This window comes from Podarcis cretensis (assembly GCF_951804945.1).
Source record: "Podarcis cretensis genome assembly, chromosome: 15".
In the NCBI taxonomy this organism is placed as follows: Eukaryota; Metazoa; Chordata; class Lepidosauria; order Squamata; family Lacertidae; genus Podarcis; species Podarcis cretensis.
Genome location: NC_137185.1, coordinates 39,211,957 through 39,236,377, shown reverse-complemented (window position 1 = coordinate 39,236,377; position 24,421 = coordinate 39,211,957). Strand labels below are relative to the sequence as shown.

General features: G+C 43.7%; 2 protein-coding genes across 6 annotated transcripts in view; one reads left to right on the top strand and one right to left on the bottom strand.

The window, feature by feature from the left end:
* The window catches only part of LOC307203848 (uncharacterized protein), a 20,031-nt gene extending 10,108 nt beyond the window's left edge, over positions 1-9,923 (bottom strand). For 2 of the 3 annotated variants that reach the window (XM_079955039.1, XM_079955041.1), the window contains exon 1: positions 9,786-9,923. The gene's annotated coding sequence lies outside the window, so the exon portion shown is untranslated. Of the gene's footprint in view, positions 1-3,356; positions 3,381-9,785 lie in introns of those variants that run through there. The other variant, XM_079955040.1, reaches the window with a different exon arrangement.
* On the top strand, positions 8,147-24,421 carry PRND (prion like protein doppel). Of its 3 annotated transcripts, XM_079955287.1 has the most exons (3): positions 8,150-9,698; positions 19,552-19,779; positions 23,613-24,421. In XM_079955287.1, exon 3 carries the CDS (start codon positions 23,621-23,623, stop codon positions 24,143-24,145), a length of 525 nt encoding a protein of 174 aa, XP_079811413.1. In that variant the 5' UTR covers positions 8,150-9,698; positions 19,552-19,779; positions 23,613-23,620; the 3' UTR covers positions 24,146-24,421. The 3 variants fall into 3 exon arrangements, with proteins under 3 accessions (XP_079811414.1, XP_079811413.1, XP_079811412.1); XM_079955288.1 differs by lacking the exon at positions 19,552-19,779 and having other exon boundaries at positions 8,147-9,698; XM_079955286.1 differs by lacking the exon at positions 8,150-9,698 and having other exon boundaries at positions 19,435-19,779.

The window sequence follows — 24,421 nt, the reverse complement described above, 5'->3', positions numbered from 1 at the left end:
TGCTCTCAATCCGCTGTTTATCCCGCTCCCTCGCCCCCCTTTCTTTTCACTTGCACCCTCCTAACAATGGGGACACTGTATTCCACTAAAAGGTCCTCCAGGATTGCCAGCAGGGCAGATATTCTGTTTTCTGGTCATGCCTCCACTTGTTGATGAGAGTCATCCATTCTTGGTAAACACGTGCTGGGCCTGGATGGGGTGGAAGGGAGGGCCTTTGGCACTTAGCACTAAAGAAGTGTCTAAACTGGAGCAGAGGCAAACACGTTTACCTTCCCGTGGGCTGTGGATTGTTCCAAGGAATTGCAAGTCGCCTCCAGCGTTCTAACTAGCCTGAGCTAGTCAAACCCAAGGTCTAATGGGAGGTTGTTGAGTTGAATTGGCTTCCAACTCGCCCTCATGGAAATTCAAGCTGATATGCTAGGCTTTTTGTTTGGACCTTGATTGAGTTCTGGAATTTAGAATTGACCGGGGCTGTTGATACAATTTCTCCTAACTGCTCTCTCCCACCGTCCTTCATTTTCTAGGGAAGATGACAGAGATGAGCCTATTGGGACATTGGTTGGCAGAGGCACTGGGTTGCCACCAAGATGGGGCGGGGCTGACACTCATTGCACACATGTAACACCATACATGGTGTGCATTGCACCCATATGATGGTGCATGCATGATACAAGGAGCTGAGCGCTTGGGAGAAGCCGGCCACTGGACCTGTGGTGCATGCCAGATGGGTGCAATATGTGTAGCACCAATTGAAGATGGAGAGGGCCAAGGTGTTTTTGGCCTCATAGAGTTGGCATGCCTGGTGATTAGAGTGCAAGTGATCGAAAACGTGGCCTGAATCTGACTGGCTATGACTCATAACCCATCTGAGATTCTATTCTTTGATGATACCAGTGGCAAATAAATCTTATTTATTCACCAGCATGGTGCCTGCAGAGAGTGTTGACCAGTAGAAAAGCATTTTACTGGAAAGCATGGGGGGAACAGTTTACAAAAAAAACAACCCAAAATGTGAATTAATATGCCTCTTTTTTTAGAGATGGGGAAACTCGCCATTCCCCAGCAATATTAGGGCATTGATTGTGAACAACAGCCACAACCTAATGCTCAACTCCAGCCACCCTCACATGTCCTACTTTTACCCCTCAGCCACACAACTGACCACAAGTCCACAGAATCCCATTCAATGGACACACCTTTCCAACAAACAACCAGTTCATAACCATCCCAACCATCTGTGCAAGCCAAACTTGTTTAAAGTACTCAAAACATGCAAAAGAAGAACCTGCAACAGGAGTTTCTAGACCAGCTGCAAGATGTATACTCAGCCCTGCCCACACTCTGTAGAAACCTGACTCTTGTTTACTCTTCTGAGGTTTTGGAGGAACCATAGAATAAACCTGCAAGAAGCACCTCCGAGCTGAGCTTAGCAGCAAGATCCATGAGGTCTGCTTCTCACTGTAATATAAACATGAACACTAATAGCTGATACGTACAATACAGATATGCCAGAAGTCTGGCTTTTGTTCAAATAACTGAATTGCTTTTTAGCCAAGGAGAAGAAACTCCACCCAGCTCCCCAGATGAAAATCGTAGATTTGATCGCTCACAATCAGAGAGCAGGTTTTTCCAAGTGGCAAGTCTGGCTTGCAAGGTTACATATGGCTGTTGTTACATATATTTAAGCTCCCAAGCCTTTGGCAAATTAAACAATCTATGGCCTTTTAAACTGGGGGGGTGTTGTTTTTCTTTGTTACTATGTGATGTATTTTTGTGTTTTTATATTGTGAACCACCCCTGGATCCTTGGATAAAGGGCAGCATCAAAATTTAATAAATAATACTAAAATAAAAATTTAGGCTTGCACAGGTGAAGTGGATGGAAGTGTCCTGTTGCCCTTGTGCGATGAACCAGCTTTTTGCAATTATGTAAGTTACAGGGGAATGCAAGAAAAATGGGTGGATGAACTAAGGATTAATGTGAAGACATGTGAATCCCCTGCAGGCAAATCAGGCCAAATTCTTATCCTGTGCTATAACCACCATGTAAAACAAACCAGAATGAATGTTCATTAAGGACTGGATATAATCTAACCATCACGTAAGTTTTGTGCAAGCAAATCAAGATGAATGTTGTGTATAAACAAGTCATTTATTGTGATGTGTGAGGATTTTTATTTTATTTTTTAAGTTAAACTTGATACCTAAAAGGGTAAACGAAACCCTAGATTTACGGATTGCCAACCTTCTTGAGTCCATGGGCAAAGCGCGACCTGCGTGCAGCAGCGCTCTATCCACTTGTGATTCCTAGCATACTGCCTCTGACTGTGGAGGGACAACATATAGCCATGAGGGATAGTAGCCACTAACAACCTGATACTCCATGAATTTGTCAGATCCTATTTGAAAGCGTGGCGCTGTGGGTTAAACCACAGAGCCTAGGACTCGGTCCCTGCTCCTGCCAACCTAGCAGTTCAAAAGCATGTCAAAGTGCAAGTAGATAAATAGGTACCACTCCGGCGGGAAGGTAAACGGCGTTTCTGTGCGCTGCTCTGGTTCACCAGAAGCGGCTTAGTCATGTTGGCCACATGACTGTGGCTGTATGCCAGCTCCCTTGGCCAATAAAGCGAGATGAGCCCACAACCCCAGAGTTGGCCACGACTGGACCTAATGGTCAGGGTTCCCTTTACCTTTACCTATTTGAAGGCTATCAAAGGAGGTGACCATCACTGCCTCTGTGGGAGCAAATCCCATAGTTTAGCTATACGTATGGCATGTTAGGGGCGGATGGCTCTGTCAATTTTAGTTCTCTCCGTTTTCCATTTGTCTTTTGTCTGTTCTGGATTTTCCAAAATTCAGCTTCGTTGAATGTCCACAAATCCTAGTGGCGTGAGAGAGGGAGAAAAACATTTATCTGTTCCCTTTCTCCACTCCTTATGCCATTTTATGCACCTCTGTCATGAGGAGAGAGGTGATGAGGGAGAAAGCCAAGCAAAAGGGGACTGCAGCAGATCAGCTCCCCAGACAGCCACACCATAAAATATTATCTAATCGGTTTAGCCTCCCAGTTCCCCGAAATCATGTTGTCTCCTCCACTCTCTAAAATTAGATTGGAGGCACCTCAGGGTTCGTTTTGAGTTTGTTTGTTGCTTATGTTGCTCTGGAAATTGCACCAGTAGAGCTAGATTAATAATAGCATTTCCATCTAATTCTGCACTTAGGTTTGGAAGCAAAATGGAGCCACCAAAAAAAGTAAAAATAAAGTGCTTCTATAGAAAATAGATCTTCCCAGGTATCCACAAGTATATTAGTTTGTAAAAATCAAAGAAGAAGAGATTTTAGGCAAAACACAGACACCACAACAGCCTGACAAGGACCTTCCAGGACCTACTGAATGTTGACAGCAGTAGAGGCACAGCCTGTTGAGGATGGCAGATGAAAATGAAAATAGGGACTGGTTATCAGTTTTCCTTAACAACGTACAGTGAGTGTTCAGGTGGTAGAAATTTGCAGAGGTTCCCTACCTTTTGGAAAGCCAAGAAACTGTCATAAAACCCAAAAATACCAGTTTCACAGAAGAAAAATGTGATGCTCAGAACTCTTCCTCCAAAGCAGGGGTAGGCAACCTAAGGCCCGGGGGCCGGATGCGGCCCAATCGCCTTCTCAATCCGGCCCGTGGATGTTCCGGGAATCAGCGTGTTTTTACATGAGTAGAATGTGTGCTTTTATTTAAAATGCATCTCTGGGTTATTTGTGGGGCATAGGAATTCATTCATTTACCCCCCAAAAATAGAGTCCGGCCCCACACAAGGTCTGAGGGAGGGTGGACTGGCCCATGGCTGAAAAAGTTTGCTGACCCCGGCTCTAAAGCAAGCAGAACACCTATGCACCCCACCCCACAAGAAAGCAGCGAGGCAGGACTTCCGGGTCGGCGCCATCGCCGAATGGCGGACTCCCTCCGAGCTCCGGAGGGAGTCTGCTGGGTAGGGGTCGGGTCCTGCCGCGCCGGCGATGCGGGGACCCTCAAAAACCATGGGCGGAGATGCCCATGGACTTGGTGACTCGGCGGGCACCGTTTGCGCCTCCCCGACCCATGAAGGAGCCTTTTTAAAGGCTGCGGAGCGGGTGACGGGAGGGGGGTGCTATGAGTCCACTGCTTCCCCTGCCCAGCGAAGCCGCATGCCATTCGGCGGAGAGCAACGACTTCTTCTTTGGAAATTTCGGATTTGGATTAAAAAGAACAAACCGTGAGTAAATTTATTGGACTTAAAGGGGAAATTTGATCTATGAATTTGGAGCGATCGGGGGGGGTGCAAAAAGGAAGTCCCCCCCCCCCGTTGTAGATGGCTTAATGCAAGGATTTGACAACTAAGATTGAGAGATGAACTTGTTTATTTGAAAAAAAAAATTAACTTCACGAAGGGAAATTACAATAATTGTGCTGGAGGAGAAGATTGGTTTGTGGGAGCTAAAGTGCAACCCCCCCCCCCCCCCGGGAACCGGGAACGATCCGTTATGAGAGACTGGCGAAGAGACACAGAAACTTTGACAGCTGTCAAAGTAGCTGTCAAAGCAGGAAAATAAAAGAGAACTTTGTTACGATGGTTTTGCTGGTTAGATTTGTTACAATTTGGACATAAACTACTGGAAATAAAGGCAACAAGTTATTTGACTTTTGGGTCTGATCTGGAAAGAAATTACCACATTCCCCCTAGAGGGAGGCCGGGACATTGCAACAGTAGCACCAAGTGGAAAAATACTATGAATTTGAGCAGGATTCGTTATCTCTTGGGAAAGCTGCAAAAACGAAGCATTATTTTGTCTACAGAGGTTTCTATACTAAAGGAGACAATGGATTTATCTATTGAAGAAAGGAAGGGACTTGACGCAAGTTTATGTTCCTGAATAACAAAAGCCTCTGTGGAGAACAAGAAGTTTCTGAATTAGAAGGTTTCTGCAGCAGAACAGGAAAAAGCAACCTGAGTAATAAGAGCTGGACTAAATTTGAAGTTGGAGCATTTGGAACATCCAGACTTTAAAAGGATCAAGAAAGAGAATTTGAGTTAGACTCTTAAACACAGAGGTCTGGATGGAAGAAGAATGATCTTTTCTGAGAGTTTCTCCGAGATTGGACTTTCTGAAATTAAAAGGTAAAGGTAAAGGTACCCCTGCCCGTACGGGCCAGTCTTGACAGACTCTGGGGTTGTGCGCCCATCTCACTTAAGAGGCCAGGGGCCAGCGCTGTCCGGAGACACTTCCGGGTCACGTGGCCAGCGTGACAAAGCTGCATCTGGCGCCGTTTACCTTCCCGCTGGTAAGCGGTCCCTATTTATCTACTTGCACCCGGAGGTGCTTTCGAACTGCTAGGTTGGCAGGCGCTGGGACCGAGCAGCGGGAGCGCACCCCGCCGCAGGGATTCGAACCGCCGACCTTTTGATCGGCAAGTCCTAGGCGCTGAGGCGGCAAAGTGGAGCTGAGATATAGACGCGGATACACCAGGCTGGCAGTAGACAGTGGATGAACTTTGGGGATCGGAACCGGGGAATGGGGGGGGGGGGGAGATCTGGAACCCAAAAGCTGTAAAATTACATACTTTTTCTTTCTTTTCTTTTTTTCTTGTCTGTTGTTTGAAAATAGGGGAATTCGTGGAAGGGAAATGGGGTCGATCTTAGGGAATTATATAAAATATAAGGAGAAATGGTTAATTAAGATAAATAAGATAAACTAATTTGGAATAAATGGGCTAGTTAAAATTATAATAAGGCTTTAAAATTTGGGGTAAGAATTTGTGGAATCAATTTAAGGGAAATGGAATACAAGAGGGGGAGGGGGGGAAGTCCGGGAAAGATGCCACTGAAACTAAGTCTAAACTATATTTGTTTTTGCTTTCTAACTTTCCTTTCTATTCTGGAAAATTTTAATAAATATTATTTTTTTAAAAAAAGAAAGCAGCGAGGCAGACAGCACACAAACCACCAAGAACATCCCCTCCCCCAAAAAACTAATTTAAAGGGAGGGGCAGAGGGCACTGGTGATAATTGTGCGTGCCATGGTGACCACCAGTGCCATACTAGGGGGGAGGCATAATTAAAGGGTTGCCCACCAGGAAATTAAACACTCCCACCACCCTTCTGCATAATCTGGTGACTCTTTGAAACTTCCCTCAAAAACCTCCCATGTGACACTTGCACCCAATAAAGTACAGTAGTAAGTTTCAGGGCTGGTAATCGACTCCAAAACTGATCCCATTAACACTTCATAGCAAGGGAAGGTTTCATGAGGATGGTAGAGGGGGAAAAGGGCGTCTATTTCTCTTCTTGGAACTCTTCCCACCATCAGCAGCAACACCAACCCAAATGGTGCCTTCTGTCTGAGGCTGGCTGGAGATCTTCCAGGAACACTCCTCTTAGGAGCTGGCAATGCACTGCACCATTTTGTTGCAGCCGGCCACACTTGTTATTGTATCAATAACTCCACAGGCAGAGAAGAAATGCATTGAGACAGAAACCAGGAGAGCAAGCGCAGTGGTGGAGCTTCATGCTCTGGTACCAGGGGCTGAGAGCAAGCGGGGGTGTGGCTGGCGCATGTCCCAGCAGCGTGGCATGCTGCCCACAGGGGCAGGTTGCCCAGCGTGGGGGGGCAGCCACGATGGCACTGTATTGATCCATAGATAACCTGTAGATCCCAAGAGTCTGCACACGGCCTTCTTTCTTCCTACCCATTGGCTAATGTTCTGGCCAGTTAATGCTTTGTAGCTGTGGCTACTGGCTGAACCCTTAGATTAAGATATATACAGTGGTACCTTTGGATATGCGGCAGCTAGACTGGTGACTGGGAGCGGCTGCCGAAACCACATAACACCGGTCTTGAAAGTCCTACATTGGCTCCCAGTACGTTTCCAAGCACAATTCAAAGTGTTGGTGCTGACCTTTAAAGCCCTAAACGGCCTCGGTCCAGTATACCTGAAGGAGCGTCTCCACCCCCATCGTTCTGCCCAGACACTGAGCTCCAGCGCCAAGGGCCTTCTGGCGATTCCCTCGCTGCCAGAAGCCAAATTACAGGGAACCAGGCAGAGGGCCTTCTCGGTAGTGGCACATGCCCTGTGGAATGCCCTCCCACCAGATGTCAAAGAGAAAAATAACTACCAGGCTTTTAGAATACATCAGAAGGCAGCCCTGCTTTTAATAGACTATTGTATTTTAATATTTTGCTGGATGCAGTCCAGAGTGGCTGGGGAAACCTAGCTAGATGGGTGGGGTAGAAATAATAAATTATTATTATTATTATTATTATACAAACTCTTCTGGTTCTGGATGCAAACTTTGCCCCAAGATGTGAGCGGAAATCGTGTGCCAGAGGTGGCACTTCATGTTAAGAACAGTTTCAGGATAAGAATGGACCTCCTGAACAAATTAAGTTCATAACCAGAGGTACCACTGTAGTTTCTAAGAGCTGAGATGAGAATCAAGCAGGGAATTATAGAAGCTCATTTTGCATAATCTGGAGACAGATTGTTGGGGGGAGGGATGGTGAAGGTACAGTGGCGTAGCGTGGGGGGTGCAGGGGGGGCCGGCCGCACCGGGCGCAACATCTGGGGGTTAGGGTTAGGGGGCGCAAATCCACGGGTTAGGGGGCGCAAATTACTTGCCTTGCCTTGGGTGCTGACAACCCACACTACGCCACTGTGAAGGTATGGTGAATATATTGTAAGGTACCGTATTTTTCCCTCTATAACACGCATATTTTTTCTCCTAAAAAGTAAGGGGAAATGTCTGTGCGTGTTATAGAGCGAATGTGTGGTCCCTGGAGCCGTTTGTCCCAAGTGCATGGCAAAAATCATATTGCGCCGTCACGGAGGAGAGGAGGCTGCTGCTTTCCTGCATTCTGCCTCAGGGTCTTACTGCCCACCCTGTACTGTTTCGGTTGCTGTTTGCTCAGACGGAACAAAGAGCAGTGAAATCCCCTCCCCTCCAGGCAAGTAGAGAGGAAAGCAGAGCGTCCCTGCTCCGGTGGTGCTGCTGCTGCTGCGTCTGGGGACTCGGCAGGCAGCGGAAAACATGCAGATGAGAGAGAGAGAGAAGGCTGGCTTGAGTGGGTGGGTGGACTTTTGCCTTCCTTCCCACCCCCCCTTTAAACCCCTCTCCTGCATTCTTAGCCAGCTGCTTCTCCGCACACCCCTCTCGTGCTCCTTGTCCCTTCTATATTTTTCCTTCCCTCCCCACTTAAAACGTGGTTACAAAGCACGGATCCACATGGATCCTCAGGATCTTTGCATTGGGTCACCCCAAATTCACCATCAGATCACATAGCAATGATCTGATGCAAAAACAGGGCTGCAATGGTGCAAAAACGTGGTTACAAAGCATGGATCCACATGGATCCTCAGGATCTTTGCATTGGGTCAGCCCAAATTCACCATTAGAGCACATAGCATGTCCATGGCTACAGCCTGCCCCCCAAAAATCACACACCCACTGTTGCCTGGGGCTGCAATGGTGCAAAAACGTGGTTACAAAGCATGGATCCACAGGGATTCTCAGGATTTTTGCATTGGGTCACCCCAAATTCACCATCAGATCACATGTCTGTGGCCACAGCATGAAGCACAAAAATGATACATCCACTGTTTCATTCAGAATGTTTTTTCCCTTGTTTTCCTCCTCTAAAAACGATGTGCGTGTTATGGTCAGGTGCGTGTTATAGAGCAAAAAATACGGTAAATGCATCAAATATAAACTGTGTCTAGAAGCAATACAAGCATGCCATTGAATACAACCCCAAACTGGTGCCCTAATTGCGTAGCACACAATTGGTGGAAAAGCAGTAAGATTTGGTGTGTAATAACAGTGCAGAGGGGTGTGGTCAATTTCCTCCCATTTTTACAAAACCAGGATTAATCTAATCAAATTTTTCTGAAACTATTTGGAATGTGTGTGCATGCAGGCATGTATTGTATATCTCAAAATGGTGGGAAAATAAAATGTGTAGAATTCTGCTCTTTCCCCTGAGTTTAGAAGGAGCTACAAAGGCAGGTTTTATTAAAAAACCAAACTGAAGGAACCTTGTGGTCATGTTTATATGTCATGCTCTATCTTATCTTCCATTTTTTCCTTGATATAAAAGGAGAGCCTCTTTGCTGAGAAGTCTCTACAATCCGACATTGTTTCAGAAATTTCTTGCACCCCATATATGCTATCATTTTGGGATACGTTTATAACGGCTGGTGACGACAACAAGGGTTTAAACATCCTGTCAACAGCTGCCTTAAAAGCTTTGTAAATGCAGAGCACTCAAAGAATAAACCCCCAGATGGTTTATCTGTTGTGTTATGCAATGAAATACGACCGCCTCAAACTGCAAACCAAGGGAAATCCTTTTGCCTCCACTGCTCATTTAGATGCTGTGAGATCATTAGGCAACCCAGCACTCTGATCCTAACATGAACGGACACCCTTGCAAATAATGTCTCCATTCAGAGCAGCTTAAAAATAAAAGGAAATTGGCAGACATGTCTACGATTTATGCAACACAGCAGCTGCAAGGACTCCATTTAATTTAATGAAGCAGATTTAATAAATATGAACATTAAGGACCTATAGAATGACAGCAGAATGTTGAAGATGACATTTGGGAGGGGAAGGAAGAAAGAAAACCACAGCGTCTAGAATATTGACCTCTTACTCTGCTGACAACTGAACTGTAAGTATCCAAGAGGTAAGAGTATCCAGGATGTGACTGAGCAGCTGTAAGCCCTGTAAATTCATTTTAAAAGATGAAACAACTTACCCTTATTTGGAGCTTTTCAAAGACCCTCTTCTTTAGTACGTCAGGTCTCTCTGTGTGCCCGGAAATCTATGCGTCTCTCAAAATAAGTAGCAGTAGGTGGGGCGTGCTGAACGCCTAACAAGAACAGTTGTTTTTCTTGGGAGATACGTCACTTGAGAGCAGCCTCTGAGTCAGCCCACCCTTCTACCAGTAAATGCATTAGGAAATTAGAGTTTCTGGATGGTGGGAGGGAGCCGGGGAGCAGAAATCTCCCCAGTCAGACTCAGGCTCCAGGAAAAAGTTGTGCTTTCAGAACTGGCTTCTAACTTTCAAACATGAAGTTGAACAAGGTCCATATTTTCCAGTAGGGTTTTAAAACTAGGACTATATTCCATGCAGTGTGTGATCACTGGTTGTGGACATCAAAATCTTTTTTGCGCTCTTATCAGCTTCTGGTGGAATTCTACCTTTTTTCAGATTGATTCAGCCTCTATTTAAAAATGGATGTTTTCTCCCCTCTGGTGGTAAGTTTTAAAGCAGAAGCGTGTTTCAGTATGGTAGGGAGAATGTTTGCTGCTGACCACTGTCAAAACATGCCATTGGTGGTCCTTAGGATATTTTATTCCATGAGCTCTCAAACATTTTCCTCTGGGCCACACACTCAGAATAAAGATTTGCTTGTGCCACACCGATTTTCTAATTGATAATGAATCACATTGGAAAACAAAAAGAAACAACAACTAGCAGTGCTTGATTTATAACATAGAACACAAATACTTTATATTGTTTAAATGTTTCTTCCTATTCTAAGACCTTCCCGCCACCCTTGCCATCCTCTCCTCCCACATCCTCTGAGAATTACGGTTCTGAAGCAAAATGGGCAGAAGCCATTCTAAGTACCGTATTTTTTGCTCTATAAGACTCACTTTTTCCCTCCTAAAAAGTAAGGGAAAATGTGTGTGCGTCTTATGGGGTGAATGCAGGCTGCACAGCTATCCCAAAAGCCAGAACAGCAAGAGGGATTGCTGCTTTCCCTGTGCAGCGATCCCTCTTGCTGTTCTGGCTTCTGAGGTTTTTTTGAAATATTTTTTTTTCTTGTTTTCCTCCTCTAAAAACTAGGTGTGTCTTGTGGTCTGGTGCGTCTTATAGCGCGAAAAATACGGTAATTTCTTTACGGGAAATGAGCCTGTTTTTAGTCAACAAGTGAAATCACCACCGTGATTGGTGGGTAGGCAATGGATATACTGCATTTGTCCATTTCAGTTCCTTTTGGTTTCTCTGTTTTTTCAGTCTTAAATCCAGTCCCCCACATTACTGCAGTAGAGCTTTGGGGCAGCGGGGGGGGGGGGAGAATCTTCATGAATTTTTGTCAGCATTTTTGTGTGCAATTTTCCAAGGAAACACATCTTTGTATGCATTTTTGGATAATATATATATATATGTGCAATCAGTTTTTACCAGGAAAATAGCAAGTAATTTCTGAAGTGTCCTATCTCCCACACAGGAGTGATTTAGAATCTTCAGATCCTGAGCAACTTTGCTAGCTGCCGCCCATTCCTTCTGGTATGGTGCAAAAACTTCTGGCAGCAATCACATCTCTCTCACCACACTTGCAAGCTAAAATAATTGTTTCCTTCCTGCATAAGCTTATAGTGGTTGACACATAAATGTGTATGACAGAGCTAACAGCTCTGAATGGCATTGGTATAGTTGAGTCTAACCTTCTGCTGTGCATTATAACTGAACCATTCAGATTTCATTTAGATTAATCTTATGGCCTTAGATCTTACAATAGTCTTGAAAAACCTTTAGTGTTTTCTCGAGATAAATTTCTTGATTTTTCACTAAAAAATAAAGGCTGGCCTTACAGATGTTGCTTCCTATTCTAAGACCTTCATTCTCTTAGCTAGATCTTACATTCTCTACCAATGACTATCATAGTGTTGAACAACAAGGGGGATAATGGACATCCCTGTATTGCTACTCTAGACTGCCTTTTTTATCTTCTGCTGTCTACACATACAGTAGCAACTGGATTCCTGTATATTAACTTAACCCAAATAACAAAAGTAGGTGCCAGTCCCAGTTCTGCTTAATTTGAACCTGTCATTCCCAGTTGACTCAGTCAATTGCCTGACTGAGCAGTAATAAATATCCTGTTTATTATTACAGGCAACTCCTTATTTACACGGGTCCAACTGACATGCGACTGCGACTGCATGCACTGTGCCAAATCCAGAAGTGACTTTAAAAATGGCCCTCAAAGAGCCCAGAAAGGGCAAAAAGGCAAAACAGTGCCTAGCAATCCCACAATACTTTGCAAGTGCAATCCCAGAAGCCCTTGCACTGACTGTTGAGGCTGACCATTGAGGCTGGACTTTCCAGACTGATACTGCTTTCCTTTTTCCCATTTATTTTTTATTTGCATTTTCAAAAACAGGAACAGAGCATATTTAACCCCCCCTCCCCTCCTCCTGTCCCACTTACAACTTTGTACCAAATACAGCATGTATACATATACCATATGACTTCCCTTCCACCCTTTTCCTGGTTCCTTTGCTTTTCTACCACTCCGCATAATCCACATCTTTTTAATCATCCAATTTGTTACCTATTAAAAACTATCTATTTCAACTCCGCTGGATTTACGTGAGACCTGCTAAGCTATGTATTTGTTTATGATGGTTTTTAAAATATTCAATAAACATTTTCCCTTCCTCCTTGTATTCTTTATCTTTTTCTCTTATCCTGTTCATCAAACCAGCCAGTTCAGCATATTCAAACATTTTATACTGCCATTCTTCCTTAGAGGGTACTATACTCGTTCTCCACTTTTGTGCCAATAAGGTTCTAGCTGCAGTATAGTAATAAACCCTTTTGGTTTTGGGGGACCTTCATTGTTGCCATTCCTAAGAGAAAAATCTCAGGTGTTTTAGGGAAAGTTTTTTTTAAATATCTTTTTTAATTCATTATATATAATTTCCCAACATTCCTTAATTATTTTACAGGACCACCACATGTGAAAAAAGATCCCTCATTTTCATTACACTTCCAACATATACCTTTTTCTTTTTTATACATTTTTGCCAATCTGGTGAATGTTAAATACGGATAATGCTTTCCAATGCAGCTTTAACTGACATATTTTGGTAGCCCATTAACTCATGTTCATTCTGCTCATTAAAAAAAATTATGAACTAATGTTTCCCAAATGACTTTGTGGTTCTAAAGTTTCTAATAACTTATAAAACATTTAAAACATTTTTTAAATAGCACTTAACAGTAATATCTGGGATTCTAGTTGCTTTTACAGGTTTTTAGCCACTTTTACATGGCGCTGTGGTCTAAACCACTGAGTCTCTTGCGCTTGCTGATCGGAAGGTCAGCTGTTTGAATCTACACGACAGTGGTGAGTTCATGTTGCTCTTCCCAGCTTCTGCCAACCTAGCAGTTTGAAAGCATACCAGCGCAAGTAGATAAATAGGTATTGCTGTGGCAGGAAGGTAAATGGCATTTCCGTGCGCTCTGTTTTCCATCACGGTGTCCTGTTGCGCCAGAAGTGGTTTAGTCATGCTGGCCACATGACCCGGAAAGTTGTCTGTGGACAAATGCCGGCTCCCTCGGCCTGAAAGCGAGATGAGCGCCACAACCCCATAGCCGCCTTTGACTGGACTTAACCATCCAGAGGTCCTTTAGCTTTTTTTGCATGTAAAGGTAAAGATACCCCTGACCATTAGGTCCAATCACGGATGACTCTGGGGTTACGACGCTCATCTCGCTCTATAGGCCGAGGGAGCTGCCGTTTATCCGCAGACAGCTTCCGTGTCATATGACCAGTGCCACCCGTGTCCCTTCTTTCTTTTTACCTTAAGGTCCATAAATAGCAACACCCTAGTGGTCCCGGGCCCTAAGGAAGTCAGATTAGCCTCAACCAGAGCCAGGGCCTTTTCAACACTGGCTCCAGCCTGGTGAAATGCTCTGTCTCATGAGACCAGGGCCCTGCAGGATCTGATTTCTTTCTAAGACAGAGTTGTTCCGCCTGGCCTTTGGCTTGGAATCAATTTGATTCCTTCCCCCTCTTTCTTTTTTCCTTTCTCCTTCTGTGTTGGAACTCCTATTTGGGGACTTCCCTGGCTTTTTTCTGGCCTGTGTAGGACCAGTCTGGATAGTTAGCCTTGGTGAAGACTTGACGTTTTCATCCCCAAAAAAAGTTTTTGATTGAGTTTCCACTGAAATGAGGCTGCATTTTAATGTTTTAATGTTGTATTTTAATCTTGCTTTTTAAGCAGTATTTCAATCAATTGTTTTTATATTTGGTGTTAGCCGCCCTGAGCTCGGTCTTAGCTGGGGAGGGCGGGCTATAAATAAAAAATATTATTACTATTATTATTATTATTATTATTACATGTAAAAGTAGCTAAAAACAAGCAAAAGGTCTTTAGAAGTATGTCTGTAGGAGGGGAAATATTATATAGAAAAGGCACTAAGTATCATGAAGATTAGGGACGCGGGTGGTGCTGTGGGTTAAACCACAGAGCCTAGGGCTGATCAGAAGGTCGGCGGTTCGAATCCCCACGACGGGGTGAGCTCCCGTTCCTCGGTCCCTGCTCCTGCCAACCTAACAGTTCAAAAGCACGTCAAAGTGCAAGTAGATAAATAGGTACTGCTCCGGTGGGAAGGTAAACGGCGTTTCCATGCGCTGCTCTGGTTCGCCAGAAGCGGCTTAGTCCTGCTGTACGCCGGCTCCCTCGGCCAATAAAGCGAGATGAGCACCGCAACCCCAAAGTCGGTCACGACTGGACCTAATGGTCAGGGGTCCCTTTACCTTTATCTGTCATGAAGATACCTGTTCCACCAGCATTTTCTTCAAGCAGAAACAAATCAAAGAAAGGACTAGTTGATAAACGCCACAAATTATTGTTAAATGCTGCTTGCTTGGGTATATACACCCCCAAACATAAAGGAATATGTGCCAGAAACATAGGCTCAGATTATTTGGGGATGGTTCAGAAAGATGGCTGATCTAGCTCATGTGCAAGAAACAAACAAACAACAACCCTGACAACAAAAAGTTAGAAATGTGATCTGTTTTTGCAGCTGCTTCTGTTCTAAAGCAGAAGTCAGGAACTTCCATTTAATGGGTCTAATTAGGTCTACCAGACCTCCACATTTGGCCTGCAATGCTATTTTGGCCAAGCCACCCCCACTTGCTTTACAAATAAAGGCACAGCCACAGCTGGGCAAAAAGGGGGGCTTGCAGGCGTAATCCACAGGTGTATCAGACTTTAAGTCTGCATGTGCTCAGTAAACAGAGAGCTGCCACCATATGAGCCAAGGTTACTTACCTCTGTGCAGTTAGGATAATCCCTCAGGCTCTCCCCTCTGCAAGACCCCGAACCTTTAAGAACCAGTTAGCTGTGGGGTTTCCCTTAAAGTTCTGAATTTTCCCAATATTGTACAGTACGTTCCGTGTCTGTTTATGTTCTTTTATGTTAGGGCCTCTCTGCACTTGCCACTTATAGTCATATACAGTGGTACCTCTGGTTAAGAACTTAATTCGTTCTGGAGGTCCGGTCTTAACCTGAAACTGTTCTTAACCTGAAGCACCGCTTTAGCTAATGGGGCCTCCTGCTGCTGCCTCACCACCGGAGCATGATTTCTGCTCTCATCCTGAAGCAAAGTTCTTAACCCGAGGTACTATTTCTGGGTTAGCGGAGTCTGTAACCTGAAGCGTATGTAACCTGAAGCGAATGTAACCCGAGATACCACTGTAGTTGCTTGCTTGTTCTGACATTTTTAAGAATGAATTTGCTGCCAGTGATCTGCTGCCCCTTTGGCTGCATGTTGCTGTTATCAGAGAATGAGCAGAGATATAGTGGGCAGGGTTGAAGGGGGGGATGTCAAATATCTGTTACTATTTTTGCAGTGCAGTTTGTGCTGATTGGAGCCAGTCATAGTGAAAGGAACTGAGTCGTCCACAGATAATTTGCTCCTAGGGTCACTCTGGAGAAGGTGTGTGCGGAGAACACTTAATTGTTCTGTGCGCTTCAAAGCGAAGTATTTAGGAACACTGGAAACAGATGGTGCTTCAATTTCAAGAGCATGGTGTGCAAGTTCTGTTGTATACTATGGAACATTGGGGGGATGGGACCACAACTTCAGTCACTCTGAAAGAAGATACAGTCCATACCTCATGTTACAGACGCTTCAGGTTACGTGTTTTTGGGTTGCGGACGGCAGGAAACCTGGAAGTACCGGAACGGGTTACTTCTGGGCTTTGCTGCTCGCGCATGCGCAGAAGCGCCAAATTGCACCAGCGCAGACATCCAAGGTTCCACTGTATTGGGCACTCCAAATCATTTGTCCACATATGTGTACAGAAAATAGTAGAAATAGATCTATTTAAAGGATACTTGCAAAACCATAGAACTCCTATTAGAATAAACAAGTTCCGTTTTAAATACTGAAATACTAAAAAAAGATGGATAACAATGTGTAATAGAAAAAGAAGCATGAAATCAGGTTAAAGGTGTGTGAAAGAAAGTAATAGAAGTGGAAAGAAATTGCAATTGAGTAGATTGGAAGTCTAACACAAAGCTGGGGTGAGGGGTGGTGGATGGTGATGGGAAAAGGAATTATCTGTGAGACTGAATGTAGGTATGTTTGTATATATTGAAGGATTGTATGAAATGTATGTTTGTATGCTTGTATATTTGCAATATGTGTGTATTTTATAATAAAAATTTAAACAAACAACAAAGATCTACATCGATGGTTGCAATGCATCCTTAATTTCCCCAGAATGGCTGGAGAAACCCAACCAGATGGGAGGGGCATAAATTATTATTATTATTATTATTATTATTATTATTATTATTATACAGTTGCTGTTGTTGTTATTGTTGTTGTTCAATGTGTGGCCCATGGATTCTATGTGGAAATATTCTTGTGGCCCACTTTTTTTGAAAAATTGGCTGTTCTACATCCAAGTGTTCATAACAGACCAGCTTTTTTCAGCTGGTCCACATCACCCCCTGGTGTTCAGAGTGCTTATTACAGTGAAATGTGAACCCAATGGGATTTATTCCCAGCTAAGTGCATATCAGATTGCACCCTTAAACATTTTAAATATATTGATAGCTTCTTTAACTGAACTGTTTGGAGTTGCAAGATTTAATTAAATACTTTGATTCCACATGATTAATGGACACCAAAAACATTCAGCAAATATTTTTATTTCTTCTGCTGATTATACGTATTCTGCTGTTCTAGACCCTTGTATTTGAAGATACAGTAATTCTGCCAACATCATGTATCAAAGGACAAGTTTCTCAAATATGCACAGCTCTCCTTTCTCAATTATTCCTTGACTGCTTTGAAGTCAGTATGTGAACAGGATTTGTGGGAAGAAATTGATAAGATGATCCACAAAAATGGTCCACAAAACAATTCTATTCAGTCTCAGCCTCTATTATAGAAAACTTGATGAAAATTGTTCATAAATGGTTCCTCCCTCAGTGTTGGAAGTACAGGGATCAATCAGTTAGTAACCTAAGGGTTAATTCTGTTTAGATTCAGCCAACTGAAGTGGGGGTGAAGGTGTTGCCTAGCAACCACTCAGAATGACATGATCCTTGCTGGGATAACTTGTGCTCTGATTGGCTCTGTATATCTGAGAGAGTTTCTCCACTGTATGAGTATGCTGCCCTGCTGTAGACAAGGCCTGAACTGCTAAGAAAGACAAAACATTTCTGTTTGTTTCTTCTCATATTATCTACCCTTTTTGTTCAGTTTACCCAATAAAGTATGATCAATTTCTTTTCTCTCTGGACTCCATCTGCTTTATTCAAGTCACGCTGTTAACAATCAGTTTGATTTGGGTACTGAAAACAAGCCTCCAGTCCCAGAATGTGCTCACAGAGAACCCCCGTTTTCTAATCCTCCCCAAAATAAGGTAGATCTAGGAAGGCTGATGTTAAGTTGTGGGTGAACATATCAGACGACACAGCGATTCTTCAAACAGCTCTTGTTTATTCACAGGCCAGAACTGAACTGAACTGAAGGGTTCAGCCAACCTGCTTATATAGAGCTCCACTAGAACGCAACAGTAACCATTTTCTGTACTATCCAATCACTGAACATCACTTTCGATCCCTTATTTGCATATGTGGACCTGAACTATCTACAGTATCCCCCTGCTGGCCCAGGGTGAGAACTTCAGTACATAACACCCCTCCCCACCGAGATAAGGCGTTAGTTACAATCGTAATGGTTTCCTTATATACAGCACTACGCGTAATGGTTCAATTAGGCACAAAAGCATATCAAATACATTTCACCTACTTCCATTAGACCGACAGTATTACATGTCCAACAACATAGTCCTTTAAATAAGTTGGGCACTTGGAAACTCTGCCAGACCGCCAGGGAGCGGTACCCAGGTCCGGAGGGCCGCCCGATTCTTGCTGAGGCTGTGGCGCGACCCTAGGTGGCATTGAAACCAAGTCCCCTGGATCCGCTGCTGTGGGTGGAGCCTCCGCAAGTGGAGTGGTCTGAGTCTGTGGTAAGTCTGGCAGACCCTCTGAAGCAGCTTGGTTCGGCTCCACGCTGGCAGTTTGCGAGAGAGGTGTAGGTGGAGCCTCACCATCTGTAAGTGTCTCTTCCGGAGCCACGAGCGCAGTTGGGGGCACCACGGTAGTGTCCAAGTCCCCAATCCTGCGCCTAAGCTGGTCTATGTGCCGGTGCCACAAGCGTCTGAGTGCCACCTGGTACGAGTGAGGTCCAGTGACTCCCACTACTGTGGCTGGCACCCAAGGAATGTCCCCCACAAAATTCTGGGCAAAACCTGTTTCCTGGAACAAAGGACCGTGGCGTGTTGGCACAGCCTAGGGGTTCGGCCACGGCAAAGTCCAAGTGCAGCCGGTCAAGCGGAGATCTGAGGCGGCAGCCCATAAGCAGTTCGGCAGGACTCTGCCCTGTGGCCGCATGAAGGGTGATGTGTTGCACGAACAAGTATTCGGCAGCCCGCTCATGCCAGTCTCCCCGGTCCAGGCGCGCCAGTGCCTCTTTTGCCAAGCGCACCATTCTCTCCGCTCCACTAGAACGCAACAGTAACCCTTTTCTGTAACTATCCAATCACTGAACATCACTTTTGATCCCTTATTTGCATATGTGGACCTGAACTATCTACAGTATCCCCCTGCTGGCCCAGGGTGAGAACTTCAGTACATAACAACTGAAGTCTGCCTGTGCTTGCTCCAATAATCACCAGATTAATCTGAGTTATGTAGAATTCTACCAGATCCCTACATGGAAACTTCGCAAAAACAATGGGAAGAAGCTGTCACTCAATAGTAGAGCCACGGCCTTGCATGCAGAAGACCTCAGCTTCAGTCCCTCAGCTTCAATCCCTCAGCTTCAATCCCCAGCATCTTTGGGTAGGGCTGATAAAGAACCCATTCTGAAATCCTAGAGTGTGGCTGCCAGTGTGGACAACACAGAGCGAGATGGAACAATGGTCTGACTCCTGATAAGGCAGCTTTTTGCATTCCAAAGATATATGGGGCGGGCAATATTTTTATCAGCACTGCCAGTGTTCCTATTTCAGCAGCCACAGCCAGTGATGGTCCTCTGTCCTCTGCTTCCATCCTATTTTTAGAATGAACTATACAATCTGTACCAGAGAGAAGCTAACAGGGAAAGTAACACAAGTTTTGCTTGGAGCCTGTGGTCAGCTAGTGAGGCTTTTGGTGGTTGTTTTCTTTCTTTCTTTTTCCTTTTTCCACAGTAGGGGAGCGACCCCTGGGGAAAGTTTCCTGATGCATTTAGAACAGTGGCCGCAAAGTTGAGAGATGGTGTATGCTCAGACACAAAGGATTGGCTAAACTTGACATTGAAGGTTACCCCTCCTGCTGCTATATATTCTGAGAAGCACAGGCTTTTTGAGCTTAGAGACACCTGCTCTTCAAAAAGAACAGAGCCTCAGAGAAGCCTACCAGAAACCCTCTACAGACGAGTAAGTTACTCCCATCTTTGCTAAGAGTGCCTTCAGATTGTCACTGGTTTGTGGGAGTGATTCAAGAGCATACTGTAAATTTAGGTTTGTGCCGTTAAGGTGAGTTAAAGTGCTCTGTTCCCCTAGCACAACAAATCCACTTTTAAAAACAAGGGTTGGACTTTTTGCAGTTGGGAACTGGCAGGGAAAGGGTGGGATAAATGAATGATTAACGGGAAGCAAATCAGGATGGATGCAGGATGCATGCTCCTTTGTCATATGCCCTCCCTGCAAATAAATCAGGATGAATGCTTAATAAAACCGTATAATTTAACCTCTGCATAAGCTTTGTGCAAGTGAATCAGGGCAAATGCTCGACTTGTCTGGAGGAACCCTGAATCTTTGCACTGCTTAGCAGTCATTCTTTTGTATTACTGTTCAGGGTCATGCCAGTCCATTTTTATTTACTTTTCATATGTTTAGATTCAGGATGCCAGATGCAAAGTCAGCTAATGATCTCATAGGATCCTAATGAGCTATGGAGGCAAACAGAATAGCCTTGGCTTCTGCCTGTGGGAGCCGCATTTCATTTGATAATGGAACAGATAAGCCACCTGTTAAGTTTCACCTATGAGGTCTTGGCTATAACACGGGGAAAGTTTTTAAATGGTTGCAAGTGCACATTAAAAAGAGAAAAATATCCTTAATAAAAGGCGAAAGATTTATACGATCTGAAGATAAATGAGAGACAAGACTCTTTACAATACTTTTTCAACGTAAAACTGTTTTTATTCAATTGAGTAGTTTCAGATTCCTTTATTGGTTTATAGTCCTGTTTAGACTACTCCAAAACAAAGTTTAACAATGTAAAAGTAAGTCAAGGTAGCAGAAATAGAAACTAACTTAGACAAAGATAAACTACAAGTGAACAAATGTAGAACGCTGAAATGCCTTTGCTTAGACATTAAAGGTGGAATGGTTTTTACCCTTAACAAATATTATGATGATTAAATTGATGATTAAATGCAGATCTGAATAAAAATATGTAAAACCACAATGAACTTAAAATTCTGAATCTCTTTCCCAGTTTTGACTAATAATTCTAGCTGCAGTGAGAAGATATATCATGATTTTGTCTATTGCTTGCTAAATTTAACGATTTAACATGCCAAAATAACATGGCTAATGGATCTAATGGTAATATAAAGTGTTTTTTCTGGGGGTACCTAATGGGTATGCAGTAGCAGTACCTCCCCCCCCCCCCGCCACATACCCCAGTGTTAAAAGTGTGGCACTTACTGTGACCACCTTATGGTGGGTCCTAGCGCCCTTTTTTCTTTTTTTAAAAAAAGGAAAGGAAAAAGCACTGGTAGTTTATCCAGTCATACCTTGCAGGTTGATCAACAGTCATTCCAGTGCTTCATACATAATGGGTAGGCATTTCCAGTAATGTGAGCTATATCATTCAAGCAGAATTACACCAGTAATTGTCATTAAACCCCTACATAAATCCGATTTCATCTCAGTGCATAATATTCTAAACATTTTTTGCATAGGGAGTACAAGCAGAAGGTTTGTATGGAGTCCAAGTGATTTTGGAAAACAAGGCATGATCTTGATCTTAGAGCTTCTCCGCAAAGAGGAATTAAAACAAACCAATTCGAACTGTACTATAAGAATAACTGAGCTACCAAAATGCTGGCTGACAAAATTCCTTTTGCTTGGATTTCTACAACATCTGCCCCCAAGGAAGGATGAGTCACAATAAATTTGGACAGTCTCCTTAGATTAATCCTAATCTTACGAAAATAAGACTTGCTTAACTTTATTATTTTACTGCCAATTGTATGCTGAGGTACCAGTGTAGAAGACTTCCTTCTTTAAGTCTTCAAGAAACACATTTCTGATGCATTTACACTGAGGTGTCGCCATATTGCACAAAGTGTTCTATATTTTCATCCCAACCATCCTTCAAGGAGGTCAGGGTGGGGTACCTGGTTCACCCCAAACACACAAACACATTTTAATCTCCACAACAACCCTGTGAGGTAAGTTCTACTGAGAGATGGTGAATGGCCAAGACCACCGTATAAGTGTTTATTTGAACATGGATTTCCACAGTCCCGGTCCAATATTCTAAATGCTCGACTACAAACTGTCTAAATCAAACTTAAAATATTTCCTGTTGTATTCTCACCTACTACCTATGATTTCCCACCCCCCCCCCACCCCACCCCATTACAACATTATTCCTTTCGGGAACACAGCAATTCACCAGTTCATCACCATCAGTTTCTTAGGATCAACAGTCCAGAATAAACCAAAACAGAATGCAAAAAAAGTGTAACCACAGCTCAGCTATATAGAAAATAGCCAATAACCTCAGGCAGAGATGGTGGAGAAATTTGATTCAGTTCGGATTTAAAGGTGAACCTTCCTAATTTCCACTTTTTGAAACAATATGCAAAGCAAAACACAGCCATCCTTTGAAATTTGAATCTTCCGAATTTTGCAATGCTGTTCTCTGGTCAAGTAACACATACAAAAATAAATAGTGAAAATAACATTAAAGTGCATTATATTAGAGAAAACTGCTTTGCAAGAAGGGATACATTATGCAGAATTGCATAGATAAAGGTGTATATTAGAAGAAATATTCACTAAAATTGCACTGGCAAGACCCCCCCTTTCATCATTGCAACCTGCCTTTCCATCTGCCTCTTGAGTGAGAACAAGGAGCAATGAATGCCATTGTCTGCTTGCTCAATGAGTCTCTACCTAGCAAGCAAACTGGGTGGTAGCCATGAGGAGGAAGAAAAGCAGCTGCGGCAGCAAGGGATTTGCATTTGAAAGAGAAACTACCTAATTTGCACTTCTCAAGTGAAGTGGGGGAGCATCCGCTTTGCATGCAGAAGGTCCCAGGTTCAATCCTCAACAGTTCCAGGTAGCACTGGGAAAGAACTCTGCCTGAAACCCATAGAACCACTGCCAGTCAGTGCAGACAGTATTTATTTTTATTTTTAGTGGTGGAGAAATAGGAACAACAATGCATATGTGGTGGAGGTGTGAGGAAATGAAGAAATTTAGTAGTACATGAAGAACTAAAAAAGATGTTGAAAATATAAATAACAAAGAAACCAGAGACATATCTCCTTGGATTGATAGATGAAGAGATACCACAGAGGTGGGATGAATTTTTCTATATGCAAGTACAGTTGCTAGAATAGTGATTGCTGCTAGGTGGAAGTCACAAACTATACCCACAAAGGAGGAATGGATTTGTAAACTAAATGAATATTTAATCTTGGCAAAATTAACTGCTATAATAAGAAATCAGTCGAATCAAAAATGAAAAAAAGAGTGGAAATGCTTTGATGAATATATGGCAAAATATTGTGCAAAAAAAGATATGCTAATATGCCTAGATTAAAATGTGAAGTACTGGATGGAAGAAAAAATAGTAAGGAAAGATAATAAGAATATATAGATGATTTGAGAAGATTGTGGAATCCAAAGATTACTGTAAATAGTATGGAGGAAATTGAGTGGGGGTGGAAGGAAGTGGGAGGAAGGAGAAAAGAATAATATAGTGAACTGAGGAAATATAAATGTAAATGTATGGGGGGATGGGGAAGAAATGGTGTTGGCTTTGGTATATCTGTATTGCAATGTAATATGCCAATGCAGACAGTATTGAGCTAGATGTTCATACCCGGAGAACATATTGCCCAACACTCTGCAAAATCTACAGCTGGCAGCTGCACATTCACTCTGCTGCCTAGTTCAGCTGTGGCTGCTGCTTCCTATTTGTTGATCTGACGCTAATGGAGCAAACCTCTTTTCTCCTTTCCAAGACTTTACGATGCAGAGAAAACTGGCGGCAGCCGTCCTCTTTGCAGCCCTGTGCATTTGTCTCTGCCGGAAAGTGGGCGTCTCCCCATCTAAGCGGAACAAGAAGCCATACACCAAGCGGCCCAGCAGGACCACCTCGCCTGTCCAGAAATACCTGTGCCACGGGGGTCAAATGATTGACGGTGTGGAACTGCAGCCGAACGACACCGACTATTACAGGGATAATTGGAAGGATTTTCCAGACGGACTCTATTACCCCAACTGTTCCTTGTATCGAGAGCCTAACGTAAGCAAAGAAGCCTTGGTTGGCGAGTGTGTCAGTTTTGTAACGCCTTCAACCAAGTTGAACCTGTCTCTAGGAAAGGATGCAAATGACCCCAAGCAGAGAGTGATGTGGTTCGTGATTAACCACTTGTGTGCCAACGAAACATGCAGTCAGCCGTGTCCGCAACGCTCCAACGCTGGAGCTCTCCATTTTTCCAGTCAAGCCCTGATTATTGGCCTGCTTGGTCACTCTGTTCTTTCCACAAAATAAAGTTGCAGGGTCCAAGCTCCTGATATGGAAGATAGGGCTGTGTAGTTCCCTCTCCCCACCCCAGTCCAGATCTAGCACTTTGGATCGTCCCCAATCTGAGCTGGGCTGACCCAAGGCTAACCCAGATACAGGTCTGGAATCACTCCAGGGTGGGGAGTCCTAATGCTTAATTAGGGTCTCAAGTCCTTGAAACATTGCGTCTCCTCCCGCCCACGCCGCCGTGTTAATGAGATTTTTAAAACCCTAATTTAAAAATATGATCTGTAGGGAGCTGGG

Coding starts and splice junctions, on each gene's coding strand:
- PRND (XM_079955288.1), top strand. CDS start 23,621: ATGCAGAGAAAACTGGCGGCAGCCGTCCTCTTTGCAGCCCTGTGCATT.